Source organism: Erinaceus europaeus, chromosome 9, assembly GCF_950295315.1.
Source record: "Erinaceus europaeus chromosome 9, mEriEur2.1, whole genome shotgun sequence".
Taxonomy (NCBI): domain Eukaryota; kingdom Metazoa; phylum Chordata; class Mammalia; order Eulipotyphla; family Erinaceidae; genus Erinaceus; species Erinaceus europaeus.
Genome location: NC_080170.1, coordinates 117,343,944 through 117,360,514, shown reverse-complemented (window position 1 = coordinate 117,360,514; position 16,571 = coordinate 117,343,944). Strand labels below are relative to the sequence as shown.

The following is a 16,571-nucleotide window of genomic DNA, read 5'->3' as shown; positions in this document are numbered from 1 at the left end:
AGAGAGGGAGAGAGAGAGAGAGAGAGAAAGGGAGAGAGAGTCCAATAAAAGATGTTTACCACTTAAAACTCCTAATCTCAGAAAAAAAATCCCGATGTAATTGTAATCATTCTCCATTTCCATGGAGAGACATTAAACAAACTGAAAATATGTGGTAGGTTGAAACTTCATAGATGCTAAGGTGACAAGGCACACTACCCATTTTCTTTAAAATCTGTATTTCTCCTAGTTCTCGAACCTCTGGCTTGGAAAAGGTTTTCATATGCTTTTTTGGCCTTTTGGATCTCTTTTTTGGTGAATATTCTCTTCATAATCTCTCCCCATTTTAGATGAGGTCATTTGTTTGTTTGGTAAGGTCTTTATATATTTTAGTTATTAGCCTCTTGTCTGTTGTATGGCATGTAAATAACTTTTCCCATTGTGTAAGTGGTCTCTTTGGTTGGTGGTTTCTTTTGCTGTGCAGAAGCTTTTCAATTTGATGTAGTCCCATTGGTTTATTTTTCTTTTAGTCTTCTTTGTAATTGAATTTGTATCATTGAAGATGCTTTTAAAATTTAGACGAAAAATAACTCTACCAATGTTTTCTTCTAAGCGTTTGATACTTTCAGATCTAACATCCAAGTCCTTCATCCATTTGGAATTTACTTTTGTGTTTGGTGAAATATAGTGGTTCAGTTTCATTCTTCTGCATGCTTCAACCCAGTTTTTCCAACACCACGTGTTGAAGAGACTCCCCTTTCCCCATTGAATAGTCTGGGCACTCTTGTCAAATATTAGATGTCTATAGGTGTGGGGGCTTATTTCTGGGATATCAGTTCTATTCCGTTTGTCATTGTGTCTTTTTATGGTCCAGTCCAAGAAGTTTTGATTAAAATGGCTCTATAATACAGTTTGGGATCTGGGAATGTGTTGCCACCAGTTCTGTTCTTTCTTCTCAAGGGTTTTTTTTTTTTTTTTTTTTTTTTGGAAATTCTAATTATTTTCTTGAAAAAATGGATTGGAACTTGATGGGGGTTGCATTAAATTTATATATATATGGCTCTGGATAGTATATTCATTTTGATGATGTTGATTCTTCCAACCCATGAACATGGAGTATCTTTCCACTTTTTTGTGTCTTTTTCTATTTCCTTGAATAGTACTCATAATTTTCAGTATACAGGTCTTTAACTTCTTTTGTTTTGTTTATTCCTAGATATTTAACTTATTTTTAATTTAAAAATATTTGACTTATTTTAATGAGAGAGAGCTACAAGGGAAAGGTATAGAGAAAGAAACTAGAACACCATTCAGCTCTGCCTTATAATGGTGCTTGGAATTGAACCTGGGACCTCAGAGTCTCAGTCATGAGAAGCTTTTGTATAACCATTATAATGTCTCCCTAGCCTTGACTTTATCCTTTTAAACCCTATAAATCCAAGATAAAAAATTTGGTTTCAATTTCAGAGAGATTACAATGGTAAAAATATTCCTTTCTTCTTCCAACAATGATACAATTTCTATTTAACTTCAGCACAAATAGTGATACTTCACAAATACAGTATCCAACATTGTGACTGCTAATAGTGTATTATAATAACTATAAGAATATTTGATAATATTTTAATTACTTCCATATTTTATGACATTACTTTCTAATTACTGTTGAGTATATTTCCCAACTTGTCTTTGAAAGAAATCTTGTTTTACAACCAGAACATTACATACCCTAGAGAACTACAACCACATCTAATACAAATACAGTTTTTTTCAACCATAAGAGATAATCCCTATTTAGTAAAAAGTTATTCCGTTATGTATAACTACTTTGTATTACAGACTTGAAAAACAATTGTGATACAAGTGGGTATTCACAGACATGGATAACAAGGATTAGAAAGCATTTTAATATATTGGAAGTTACAAATAAGACTCTGAGAACTCATTGCCATTCTAGGTCACAGAGAACTTGCTACTATTCCAGTTTCTGTTAGAGAAAGCTGAACGGCCTTTAGTGTATTTTCTTTCATTGCCTCACCCCTTTGGGTTTTCTAATATCAATCTAGGAACAACTATTCTGTATCAATAATAGGCTAGTGATTATGGTGTTGGTGGTCCTAATAATGATGGTGGTGGGTACAGGGTGGAAGAGAAAGGGGGGTCCAGGTAGAGGGTTTCCTGATACTGTGCACACGTTACTATCGAAGTTCCAGTTCCCCATCTGTGGAAGGGAAGATTAACAAATTGTGCTATGGTGAAGGTGTCTCTCCTTTCTGACTCTCAACCTTTATAAAAGTTTTAAGAAAACAATGAAATGGCTTCTGGGAATGGCAAAGCAGTATAGGTACCTAATCTAGTAATAGCTCTGGTGGTGAAAAGAAAAAGAAAAGAAAATGATATAGACAAAAGGCAACTTTAGAAAAGAGTTTGACAGAAAACCAAAAGTGAAGTTGAGTCCCTCTTAACTTACTCAGAGATCTAAGAAGGAACCCTTCTAGGTCACAAATTCCACATCTATAGTCCAAGGAAGGTTATATTGATGATCTATATAGTTGGTTATGCTTCTCTTATTTAATGCTTTTAGGAAGAGATAGGGAACCATCAATTCCATAAAGGAGTGTTACATTTAGCAAGCTCATGATTCTCTTGAAGTCTATATTTTTGCATAGTCAAAAAAACAGCCTTACTGTGCAATGAATGAATTTCTCACAGAATTACTTGAGGGTATAATAAAATAAAGCACAGTGAATTTCTTTAAAGATTGCTTGACTACACAAAGACATCATTTTTTTTTTGTCTGTTTGGCTCACTTATGATAGGTCATACTTTTACAAACATTATTTCTTGAAATTCAGTATTCATGAAAGCTTAGAAGGTAACTAATTCATGCTGAGACATAACTTTGGCTGACCTATAAGCTACACCAGAAACTATATTTTGAGGCTTAGGCAAACAAGGACTGAATCCATGTCTTCTGAACCTGAATTACTACACCCCCCTCCCCATTCAGTGGGAACCTTTTAAAATGTGCTTAAAGAAATGAGTCAAACTATGAACTGGTTTTTGGAATGCAACTAATACACGTTGGCCAACCTAATTGGGATGAATTCAACCATAGTTCCTGAAAGCTCATAAACATTTATTTCTCAATTTGACAAATACTTATTAATCTTCTAGTTATTTGCCCCCTCCTTTTTTAATAAGCCAAGCCACATACACAAAATTATTTCTTTGGTTTCCATTTTCCTGGTGTACGTGTTGACTGCTGAATTCCTCATTGACAACACACAGGACAGACAGAATTCTATGACTAGGCAAATACCCCATCCTGTAAGATATTTCTCTAGCATACCTACCAGCACATTATTTTTTTATTAGTGAATTTATTATTTTCAAATGACGTGAATGATTTTTTTTCCCCAGAGCATTGCTCAGCTTAGGTCTAGGGTTTATGGTGGTTGTAGAGTTGAACTCAAGACCTCAGAACCTCAGGCATGAAAGTCTGTTTGCATAACCATTATGAGTCTCCCTCACCCATGAATGACATTTTGCAATAACTTATTGAAATATATGTGTCCCAAATGTTAACATTAGATTTTATATATGAACTATAAAATTTAGTGCAATCAGGTAGTCGGGCTGTAGGGCAGCGGGTTAAGCACAGGTGGTACAAAGTGCGCAAGGACCAGTGTAGGGATCCCTGCTGGAACCCTGACTCCCCACGTGCATGGGAGTTGCTTCACAAGCAGTGAAGCAGGTCTGCAGGTGTCTGTCTTTCTCTCCCCCTCTCTGTATTCCCCTCCTCTCTCCATTTCTCTCTGTCCTATCCAACAACGAGAGCAACAATAATAATAACTACAACAATAAAACAACAAGGGCAACAAAAGGGAATAAATAAATAAAAATAATTTTTAAAAATTTAGTGCAATCAATGTATTTTAAAAATGAGAAAAATAACATCTGTAATTATAGATTATGGAATTGGAAACATAAATCATATGACTATAAATTGATCAGCATTATTCATAGTCATTAAAACACCAAGAGAAATAAATAACTGAGCCTGTGAAAAAATGCACAATGATGACACAAGAGAGCAAAATTTGGAATTTTGAATGAAAAACTCTAGATACAAATGTCTGTAAGAAAATGTTTTAGGGAGTCGGGTGGTAGCACAGTGGGTTAAGTGCAGGTGGCGCAAAGTGCAAGGACTGGCATAAGGATCTGGGTTCGAGCCCCTGGCTCCCCACCTGCAGAGGAGTCGCTTCACAGGTGGTGAATCAGGTCTGCAGGTGTCTATCTCCCCCTCCTGCCGGGAGCCAAGGCCTTAGCTAAGTCTCTCATATAGAAAGTTACAAAACATCCTGAAAGCAGCCGGTAAAAACATTTATAAGTAGAGCCGACATTCCGACCATTGGAACTGAGATTACCATCTAGCTGTTTGGAAAGCTGCTCACCTACCTCCCTCCCCCACTACCTTAGCAGAACTTCCTCCTTGTTTGTGTTTATATTGAGGCTGTAAAATAAAATTTTCAGAGCTTTATCAGACCTCCTGTCTTGCTCTCGTTCTTCATGTCTCTTGTCCCCTCCATTCTCTCGCTCCCTACCCTAGGTTTCTGTCTATAACCCCGCAGGCTGGGGCACCTGGCACCCAACGTGGGACCTTTTTGGGTCTAGGGTCCGAGAGAACGTCAGTCCCCAATGGTCGACCACGGAGCATAGGACCGCCACTTCAGAGAAGGAGTGAGTGAAGGTTCACATAGGATTGCCTCTTTAGCCCAGAGTGAGTGAAGATCCATTTGGTGATCACCGCAGATTTGCCCATCTGTGAGACTGATCCGTTTTTTTTTTAATATTTTATTTTATTTATTTATTCCCTTTTGTTGTCCGTGTTGTTTTATTGTTGTAGTTATTGTTATTGTCGTCATTGTTGGATAGGACAGAGAGAAATGGAGAGAGGAGGGGAAGACAGAGAGGAGGAGAGAAAGATAGACACCTGCAGACCTGCTTCACCTGCAGGTGGGGAGCTGGGGTTCGAACCGGGAGTGATCCATTTTAAGGTAAGAAAGAGCGACACAATTATGGGACAAGCATTGAGCAAGCATGATTTATTTCTTAGGGGCCTCAAAGAGTCCCTCAAGACACGAGGAACTAGGGTTAAGAAAAAGGATCTCAAGAAGTTTTTTTATTTTGTAAGTGATGTTTGCCCATGGTTCCCCTTAGAAGGGACTATTGATGAAAAAAGATGGGCCAGAGTAGGACACTGTTTAAGAGATAACCTTCTGTTTGTGAGTCTGTCTCTATTCCCATGTCTGATTCAGGAGACCCCACCCCTGAGGCCACTGTGATCGAAATGGCGCCTGCTAAGTCTCCTCCTGTTAAAATTTACCCCTCTTTGACAACCTTAAGACCCCCCGCCAAAGATGGGCCTGATGATAGTCTTTCTCTTGAAGAGGCCTTATCCCTTGATGAAGAGATGGCCAAATATCATAATCCTGACCGGCCACCCCTACACTCTTCTTTGTCCAGACTGCCTCCTTACGCCACCGCCCCTCCGTTTTGTGCTCCGGTCCTCGACTTGGCCGACATTACTGACTATACCACCAAGGCTAAAACTCAACTAGCACAAAAAACAGCTTCCCTTAGAAAATTAATAGAAGAAAAACAAGAGCATTTACAATTAGTTAAAGAACTGTGGGCTCTTGATTTGGCATTATCTTAAAATTAGCCAGCCAAAAAATATCCACCTTTTTCCCTCTGGCTTCCCCCAGAGCTCTCAGAAAGTGTTAAACCAATTCTGAGTGAGATCTTATCTGGCTAGCAAGCTATTCTTTAAAGAAAGAATGAAATCAATCAAACAAGACATTCTCTCTAACTTAAAAGCTATTAATCAGAAAACCAGCAAATGCTTTTGATATTAATTTAATTATTTGTTTCTTTAAAACTCTAGAATATACCTTAGCCCCAAAAAAATTTTTTTTCAAACATTTTTCTCCGCGCACGGCAGTAAACTAAGCCCTCCTGTTCCATCCACACAGCCAATCACGGCACAGAGCTACTGCTCCACAGATTGGCAAAGACTTCACCCAATCATTCCCTAGCCACAAATGCCCCTCCTGGGGGGGGGGGGGGTGGAGAGTCAGTGAGTTAGGAATCCAAAAACCAAAGCGGTATTTCAAAGGGAAATATTTCTTTTCACCAAGAATGTTTGTTTTAAGTCTGTGTGCTAACCTTGTTTTTATTAATGTGTGTTAATCCTAAGTAACTAAAGTTTGTTTTAAGTTTTAAATAAGATTTAGTTAAGATAAATTTGGTTTTAAAGATCTCGACTCAGAGTTGTCACACCTTTACCAGACTAGAATAAAAGACAGTTTCATCCTTCTGATAGCTAATATCAGCTTCAATTCATTAGTTAAAAGATTTTCTGAGATCTCTAGGCATGATGAGACAAAACTACAGTCTCTCTCACTCTTGTGAGAATTCTAAATCTTACCAGCACCCGAATACCAACTGCCACTGTTTGTAACAGATTCCATGTTTGGAATGGCTTACTAATAACCCAGTCTGGGTAAAGCAGTGGCCTTGCCAGGAAAAAAGGGTTAAACATGGTATTCCTGGCCTATAAAAATTTTTATTTGAGAGATGTGATTCAAACAAATTATTTAGTGTAAAATGGTCATCTAAAAGAAATGTTAACAGTAAAAATTTATTTTGAACATTTCAGCTATAAGGTTTATCTTAGCTTTTTAAGTTACCTATCCAAATCAAAGTAAAAGATAAATTAAGTTGTGTACCCACCCTTGTTCATAGCTGCCCTAAGGGTGTGATAGCCTTGTGATAAGCAAAGATCCTAACAAATAAAGTTTAACGTTTTACTTAAAATTGTTTAAGTGACTCAAAAAAAAAAAGGGTTTTCAACACAGTTCTTATGTGGTAACATAAAGGTAAAAATTCATTTGCTAAGACAGCTAAAGATTTAAAGTAAAAGTCTTAAGTATTTAACGTGACAGTTTTTCATCTCCAAATTGATATGCAAATTATCTATGTATTTAACAGAAAAAGTTCCAGCACATTCTGGAGGGCCCCCAAAATGTCCTGTGAACTGTTTTGTGGATATTGGTCCACAGCAAATTTGGCATTTGTCTGACGCTAGAGATGTTCTGAGAAACATTGCCACTAATGTGTGTTAACTCTCTAAGTAATTAGAGTTTGTTAAAGTTTAAAGAAAAATTTAGTCATACTGAATTTGGTTTAGAGACCCTGCTACATGAGGTTAAAAAGATAACTTTTAAATTTATGCTTTTTAAAATTCAAACAGAGCCTCTTAAAATTAGATATCATTCACTGAAGATGTGTCTAGATCTTGACTGTGATAGGTAAAAAAAAAAGGTTTTAAAATACTTTCTCAACTAAATGGGCAAAACTGGCTTGGGTTAGTAAAAGATAACACAATGGTTATGTTAATTATTTACATGCCAGAGGCTTTTGCTCTGATAAATGAGGTTTAATTTAAATAAGATATGTAAAAAAATTTTTTTCCAAATAAAACTTATCAAATAAATATGGGGCCGCCTAATGTAGAGCTGTATAGATGTTTTAGCTAACCTTTTTACATTTTATTCAAGAAGTATGCCCCTGGTTTCCCTGAGAAAGAACTTTAGATATTAAAACATAAGAAAGACTAGGTAAAAAGTTAAGAGAGTTTTATGTCTGATATAGACAAAAATGCTCCGATTAAAACTTTTATTTTAAAACTTGGTAAGAGTTTTTTTTTTTATTTTTTTTATCTTACTCATGAGTTAGTTACTTGTGCTTTTACAGTGACTTACTCCTTCTGACAAAGTTGTTACTGAGATAACTCCCCTATTTAGAAAGACTATAAAAATCATTATCAAATATTTGGCTTTTGAGAGTACAGATTCTACATGTCAAACTTTAATTAGTTCTTTTAGAGAGTAAAAAATTATCTGGCTTGTTTCAAGACACTGTCAGAGGTTTATTCTTGATAAATTAATGTAGTACATGGTGCTTCTGATCTGATTTGTTTTGGCAAATCCTGATTTAACAAAATTATTATTTTGAACATTTAAGCTATGAGGTTTTATTTTAGCCTTTTAAGTTGCCATATTAGAGTTCTAAAGAGCAAAATCTATTAAGAGTTTTATATCTACACTTAAACATGATAGCCTTGTGATGAGTAAAGATATTAGTAAACTAAGTTATAATAGTGTGCTTAAATTGTCTAATCAGTTTAAAATAATGCTAAAAAATAGTAAAAAATTTATCATGTCAACACATTATGAATTGACTTTCTATAACATATTGGTATATTTTAATAAAGAGCCCTCTAAAATCATATAAAAAAAACTCAAATCAATTCTGATCATTAGATCATCAATTAACTTGGTACAAGTTCTCTCCCTAAGTAAATAATTATAGGTATATCTGCACATGAAGAACTGACTGCTCATTATGGTAAGATTTAAAACTAAAAATTTTTCATTTTTTATTTATGGGTGTATGATGACTCCTAAAGTCACTCATATCCTAAAATTTTTCTCATTTCTTTACAAGCCTCTTAACATTTTAATGCTTGACCTGCCATAGTGAGAGCACTTTACTGGCTCCTGCATTGTTTAATTAAGATCTTGCTATTGAGACTTTTAAGATTAATCCCCATTGATAAAAGCCAGTGCTCTCTGGCAGATTGATGTAACTCACCTGCCCATGTTTGGTAAACAAAAATATGTTTTGTTTTTTTTTTCTTCTCAATTGGTACTTTTTCTAAATTTATGTGGGCTACAGCTCAAACAAGAAAAACTAAAACCCTTAAGCTCAATTAATAAAAAATAAGGGGAATGCACCCCCCAATATTCAGTTGGCTAAAGTGTCAATGAAGTAACTATACTAAGCAGTTTTAATATTTACAAAAATTCGAATTGTCCATTTATTGTATCTCATTGACAAAGCCACCCACTCTCCCAGCCATAGAGACATATTTCTTCTTTTTCTATTTTCAGCACTGGATGTCCATGTTTGTTTTCCTTTTATTATGGTGGATGACATTATTGCTCTTGCAAAGTCCACAGAGTCCTTGTTGGCAAGTCCTTACCACAAAGGACACCATGGCAGTATATACTCTAGCTAACCTCACCAGTCTATCCAAGTCTTCTCTTCCTGCTGACCTACCACTTCTGACTTCATCCTTACATGTTTATTGACTGCTCACTTTTCTCCCAATATTCCTCATGTTCAAGGAACCTCACCTAATGTGTATGCACCTCCTCTGTGTTTTGGTACAACATATATTTTCATGTCAATTCTTCTCTACCTGGTCCTTGCCTCCTAGTTTTGCTTGTTCCACAACTGACCATCTATGAAGAAGAAAAATTTCATCAGTTGGCGCTGACAATCACCAGAGGACCAGACGTGCTGTGTTTCTTCCCCTGGACATCACATCCACTGACTGCTTCCCTTAGACATGCTGGTGGCGTGCCAGAGAACTCTATATATTCCTCCCATGAATTTTATGACAAATTACAACAGGTTATAGACTCCACCACAAATAGTGTTGAGTCACTACAGAGCCCCTTATGGGACTCTTGATTAGTCTTTTGCTAATGATTACCTTGGGACCCTTTATTTTTAATAAAATTATTGGCTTTATAAAACAACAAATTGACTCCTTGGCATCGAAACCCTTACAAATATATTACCACAGACTTGATTTGGCTGACAGAGGCTTGGCTGAACCTGAGGGTGACACACCTCTTTTAGGAGCTGCATAAAACTCAGATTTATGCACGCCAGCCTTGGCATGGTGTGGGCACCGGCAAGGGGTGCAGGGCTAAGCACTGCAGGGGGAGGACCCTATAGTCCGCCTCTGAGTCCCCCCGTGAAGCAAACCTGATTTGCATGGAGGTTGGTGTCAGTCATCAGAACTCTTCACCATGAGTTTTCCTCACCTTGGAAATAGTGGCTCTGCCTCCCCTCGCCAAAAAACACCAAGAGCCATATAAGATGCAAGAAGATCAGTTCTATATTTACCCTGCGGGAGGAATCAGGTCAATACTTCCGCCCTCTGGTTAATGCCCACTTATCTCTTGATAAGATCCCTAGCTTTTACCCTCATTTGCCCGGCTCACTTAAATTGTGAAAAGGGAGGACATGCCTGGAGCCAAGGCCTTAGCTAAGTCTCTCATATAGAAAGTTACAAAAACATCCTGAAAGCAGCCAGTAAAAACATTTATAGGTAGAGCGGACATTTCGACCATTGGAACTGAGATTACCATCTAGCTGTTTGGAAAGTTGCTCACCTACCTCCCTCCCCCACTACCTTAGCAGAACTTTCTCCTTGTTTGTGTTTATATTGAGGCTGTAAAATAAAATTTTCAGAGCTTTATCAGACCTCCTGTCTTGCTCTCCTTCTTCGTGTCTCTTGTCCCCTTCATTCTCTCGCCCCCTACCCTAGGTTTCCGTCTATAACCCCACAGGCCAGGGCATCCACTGCTCCCCCTCCTCTCTCCATTTCTCTCTGTCCTATCCAACAACAATGACAATAATAACTACAATAATAAAACAACAAAGGCAACAAAGAGAATAAATAAATACATATCTAAAAAAAGGAAATTTTTAAAATCTTGAAATAACACTTTTCACACTGTATTTGAAGAAGGTAAGGGAAATGAAGAATTTTAAAAGATAAAAATATTAAGACAGAAACTAAAAAGATAACAAAAAGTGATAGAAATAAAAAAGAGAACTGAGGATTCAGGCCCTGAAATATGATGGCTTGAGAGGACCTAGAGGGAATTAAATTGTTATGTGGAAAACTAAGATATGTTACACATGTACAAACTACTGTATTTTTTATTTATTTACTTATGTTACTGTTGACTGTAAGCCATTTGTTCCCTGATAAAGAAAAAAAAATTGTAAAACAGAAACAAAAACAAATACTAAATTTTGTGAAAGTAAAGGCGATCATTATTTTTTTTAGATGGGGTTAAAGCCATGTGTTATCTCACCACTACTGAACTGAGTATTTCATTCATATATAGAAACAACATGAGAGATGTAAAGACAGTCCAATGTCAGAGCTTCCCCTGTTGCTCTATTATCTTCCATGAAGTGCCAGGGTTCAGACTGGATTATGCAAATATCCTACCTGTTGAGTTATCTGCCTCACTCAAAGTAATCCTTCCTTCTTTCCTTCCTCCCTTCCTTCCTTCCTTTCTTCCTTCCTTTCTCTCTCTTTCTATTTCTTTCTTTCTTTTCCTTCTTTGTTTCCTTCCTTCCTTCCTTTCTTCCTTCCTTTCTCTCTCTGTTTCTTTCTTTCTTTTCCTTGTTTCCTTCCTTCCTTCCTTTCTTCCTTCCTTCCTTCATTTTTCTTTGTGAAAACTTGAGTCATCTGCAAATGTTATGCAACTAGAAAAATTTAAAAATGTGTGTGTGTTTCATTGTGAAAATATTGACTTAGAACTTTATTTATATGCAAGTCAATAATCCTCACATAGCAGTTTCTATTGTTTTTGAGTTGAGGCATGTTCAGTAGACATTATAGAACTGAGCGTTTAACTTTACCTACTTCTAGATAATGCTAATCAAATTATACCAGGTTAAACAATGAGATACCAATTCACACCTATGAGAAAATCCGTTATCAATGACAACAGAAATATCAAGTACTAGTGAGAATGTGGGGAGAAAGGACCCCTTGATCACTATTATTGGTAACATACTTTGTTCTATTCCTCATGGAAAACAAAGTGGAGATTTTTCAAAATAATAAACTAGATACATTATATAATTCCATAATTCATTCTTAAGCATTGTCTGAAGAGTGCACACAAAATTTAAAAAAACAAAATACAGATCTGAAGGAGTGCATACACACCTAAATTCATTACAGTGCAATTTTCAGTAGTCACAATATGGAAACAACTCAAGTGTCCAATAACAGATATATGGGTAAAATGTATATGGTGTAGTAACACAACGGAATACTACTCAGAAGAGAAGAGAAGATCATTCTGTTTGATTAAACATGATCAGTGCTCTAGTCACATTAACTAAACAAAGAATTTAATAAGTATAAAGACCAAAGACTCTGAATTCAAAATAAAGATATAAAATGTGGTCATGTCATCTACCTAGACCTATTTACCAAACAGACCTTGCATTCATTCAAGTTCACTGTCCAATTGTCCCCTGAACATATGAAATTATTTTATTATCACTATCTACATTGTACATTTCCATTCTATCTCCCCAAACTGCTGCTATTCCACTGATTAACTTCTCAGGAAATTGTGAGCAAAGTTTTTACTACAATATCAACATATCTGATCAGACTTGACTTACTCAGAGTTTTTATTTCACCTTGAAAGTAAAATGTACATAATGGATTAACATACAATTTCTCATTCTCTAAATACTGTTCAAAATCCTAAAGTTAGAATGATGTGAACTTTTTTCTGGACATTTATTTATACCAACTCAAGTATAATGTTGGTTTTATTTTTTTTCACCCCACTAAATTGCATGTAACATATCACTGTATTTTTTTTCTGAAATATTTAATCTATAGAACTGCCTCATGATTGTAAATACCCAACAAAAAAAAAATCTGTTTTTTTTTTTTTTTTTGCTGATGTGAAGACTTGTGGTTTGCAGTCTGTAATTTAACCATTGTAGGCCATGGAGTCAACAATCTACACATTTATCATTTATTCTATCAAGAGTAATTAGCTTCCACCTTATATACTGAAAAACAATGAGTTCTGATAGAAAGTACTACAGGGATTCAGAATTTTAGTTACTTGTGCTAAGAGAATTGAATTAACTTTAAGGAACTTACACAATTCATGTATTTAGTATTTTCTGAAAATATATAGTTACCAATATGATTATTTATTTATTTGTTTGTTTATTTTAATGAGGGGTATGGAGAGATTGACAGAGAGAAAGAGAAAGAGACCAGAGCACTGATCAGCTCTGGCATACGTAGAAGCTATGGATTGAATCTGGGACCTTAGAATCTCAGGCATAAAAGACTTTTTGCACAACCTTAACCTCCTCATACCCCATCCCCTGTAAGATTTATAATTAAGCAATGTTGTGTGTTCATATCTAGCAACATCTGTAAGCGAGGTAGAAACAGAAGCCCGTGATCAATAAAAACATAAATAATAACCACAACAGTTAAAGATGCCAGAATAAGTATATTTCTTTATTTATTTAAGAAAATTGTATTTTCTTAATTTTTGACAGATATCTGCTAGATGAATGAAGTCCATCAGAATTCCAGCTAATTGATTTGACATTTAAATCAGTTGCGTGGTTTTACATTCTGCAAAAACAAATCTGTAAGTTGGGCTGTATGGACATTGAACTGGTGCACAATTAGACTTTGGAAGTACCTCATGCAGACAGTTCTTGCTTGGGATAATTCAATTGTCAACATTCTTAGCAAGTTGATCTGTTGAAGCCACATCCATAGATTGGCTGGTAGCAAGATGGCTGGAGATTCTGAAAACCAGTATAGGAAGGGGAGCAGAATCTGGATCTCCATCTCAGGGATGGGAAGCCATAGACACCATAACCCAGGGCTCTAAAGCCATGAGATCCACAGCCCAGTGAGTAGCCACTTCTGGATCCATAGCCCAGAGTACAACTGCTACTGGAACCACAGCCCAGAGACCCAGTGTGAGTTGGCCAGCGAGGACTGAAGAGTGTGCAGATGAAGGATCTTGGGAGGTAGTAAGAGGTTTGGCAGGGACTGGACATCACACAGGAAGTCTGGCACTGGATGGGTTTGCAGCAAGTCTCCTGGCAGCCCGAGTAGAGAGAGGAGCCCAGTTGGCAGGTACTGGGAGAGCAGAGGTCAGTGCTGTAGACCAAGTTGCTGGAGACTGGGTACCGCAGGCCACTCCCAAGGGAGCTGGAGGAGAAACTTCTGCAGTTGCTGGGCATGTTGACAGATGTCAGCTCAGTTGAGTTACAGTGAGAAGATACTCTGAGTTTGATTTCTACTACTAGACTGTGGCATTTATATACCATATCCCATAGGAAAAAGGTGTTGAAAGCCCCAGTGACAGCATTCCTACATATGTACTCCCTCATTTGCATAGCATTGACTCAATCATCTATTTTAGTTTTGTTTTGTTTTGTGTAATAGTAACTCCATTCTTTTCTGCATAGAGTATTTACATGCACTATAATAGTCTGTTGTAACCCAAAGCCAATTTATTACATTTATGTCAGAAATGCTACAACTGTTTTTCATTTAATGGCCATTCCATTATGACCAGGAATTTCCCTCTTTTTCTTTCTGATTCCCAATGCATGTGTTTTTGATTCTGGTTGAATAGAATAAGCATTCCTTCTATGGGTGGAGACAAGAATTGAATTGCCTTTTTTTTTTTTCTTTTTCCTTAAACTTGGTTAGAGGGACAACTTTGTCTTCGCCAAAAAACATGTTTCAAAGATTATCATTTTCTGTGACTAGAATTATTTTCCTGGTATTAAGTGTTTTTAGGGTTTATCTGAATATATATATTGCCACCCAAGTTATCACTAGGGCTCAGAACTGGCACTATGAATCTACTGCTACTGGTGGCCACTTTTTTTCCCCGTTTTACTGGATAAGACAGAGAGAAATTGAGAGAGGAAGGGAAGATAGGGAGAGAAAAAGATAGACACCTGCAACGCTGCTTCATCACTTGTGAAGTGGCCCCCCTGCAGGTGGAGAGTGAAGACTTGAACCCATGTCCTTGCACTTAGTCTTATGTGCACTTAACTGAGAGTATCACCACCTGACCTCCACCCCTCTTCTTGAGAGTATTGTTCAGCTCTGAGGTCTGCATTGCCTGGGATGGCAAATGGGATGTTATTCATATCAGTCCTTTGCTCTACACCATCACAGTCCCTGTGAGCATTTAATTATAATTCAGATATCTCATATACAATGGTGACTGGAGTAAGGCTCAGAAAAGAAGACACTGTGTATTTGGAAGTCACATACAAGGACAATGGCTTTGAGAAGAGGTACAAATTGAGACTAATTTGAACCTGGGAACAGTCAGACTGTGACTCTGTTGAGGCAAATAGAAGAATGATATGAGGGGAGAGAGAGGAAGAAGAGGAGGGAAAGATACGACAGCACTGAGCTTCTCCTAGTGCCATAGTCTTCCCATGTGATGTGCTGGGCTTGCACACGAGTAGTGTACAAGGCAAAACAAGTGCTCTCTTGGGTGAGCAAAATAAGGCTTTAAAATAAACAATGCCAATAAAATAAGTTAAATACTAAAAAAAAAAAAAAGTTTCTCCTCATTTTTTTTCTTTTTTCTGAAACCTTTTCTAAGTGGACTTGACGAAACAACTGAAGAGCTGTGGAATGGGAGCAAATCCACTTCAAACAAAACCTTGAATTCAGAGCATTTTCCTATGAAGCAATTGCTTTTGGAGAAGGATTGTTTGTATCACTGATCCATCAACTTAAGTCTTCCTATTAACCCTTTTTTAGTCATTACTCTATAAATGTGAATAATCAGTACAAATTTAGTAGAATTGTATGACTTTATAGCTGATACAATACAGATTAATCTATTGAGCCAATGTAAATTTCCATAGATATGTTGTTTCTCATGAGAAAATATGTATAGTTACTCAGAAATACTAGGGGGTGGAAAATTGTTGCCTATAAACCTAGGAATAGATTTCTTTGAAACACATCTTTGCATATTATTATCTCTATTTCTAATTCTGGAAGGCAGCTATGCTCACAACTGTACCACCAATGCACCCTCTATTTCTAATTCTGCTTCTTTATGTCTTTTAAAATTTCCTTGAATATTGACTCATAATTTTCAGTATACAAGTCTTTCACTTCTTTGGTTAGGTTTATTCCTAGATATTTTACAGTTTTTGTTGGTATAGTAAAGGAATTGATTTCTGGATTTCAACTACTTCTAACTTAGTGTTTGCATAGAGGAATGCCACTGACTTTTGAATGTTACTTTTGTAGCCTGACACCTCACTGTATTGCCTGGTGGTTTCCAAAAGCTTCTTGCTGGATTCCTTAGGTTTTTCTATGTATACTATCATGTCATCTGCAAATAGGGAGAGTTTGACTTCTTCTCTTCCAATCTGTATGCCTTTAATTCCTTGCTCCTGCCTGGTTGCTATGGCAAGAACTTCCAACACTATGTTGAATAGTAATGGTGATAGTGGGCAGCCCTGTCTAGTACCTGATCTGAGGGGAAATGCTTCCAGTTTTTCACCATTGAGTATGATGCTGGCTGTAGGTTTGCTATATATAGACTTCAATATCTTTAGAAATTTTCTATCTATTCCCATTTTTGTAGTGTTTTGATCCTAAAGGGATGTTGTATTTTCTCAAAGGCTTTCTCTGCATGTATTGATATGACCACGTGATTTTTGGTCTTGCTTTTATTGATGTAGTGGATCATGTTGATTGATTTACATATATTAAGCCAAACTTGCATCCCTGGGATAAACCCCACTTGGTCATGATGAACGATCTTTTTAATATACTGCTGTATCCAGTTGGCTAGAATTTTGTTCAGTAT

General features: G+C 36.6%; 1 protein-coding gene across 1 annotated transcript; it reads right to left on the bottom strand.

The window, feature by feature from the left end:
• Positions 1 to 13,182: 13,182 nt before the first annotated feature.
• On the bottom strand, positions 13,183 to 14,028 carry LOC103118353 (keratin-associated protein 13-2-like). The gene has a single exon (XM_007528568.2). The coding sequence runs from the start codon at positions 13,951 to 13,953 to the stop codon at positions 13,447 to 13,449; it is 507 nt and encodes a 168-aa protein (XP_007528630.1). The 5' UTR covers positions 13,954 to 14,028; the 3' UTR covers positions 13,183 to 13,446.
• Positions 14,029 to 16,571: the final 2,543 nt, after the last annotated feature.

Excerpts from the sequence above, each read along its gene's own strand:
- LOC103118353 (XM_007528568.2), bottom strand. The coding sequence starts at position 13,953 with ATGCCCAGCAACTGCAGAAGTTTCTCCTCCAGCTCCCTTGGGAGTGGC.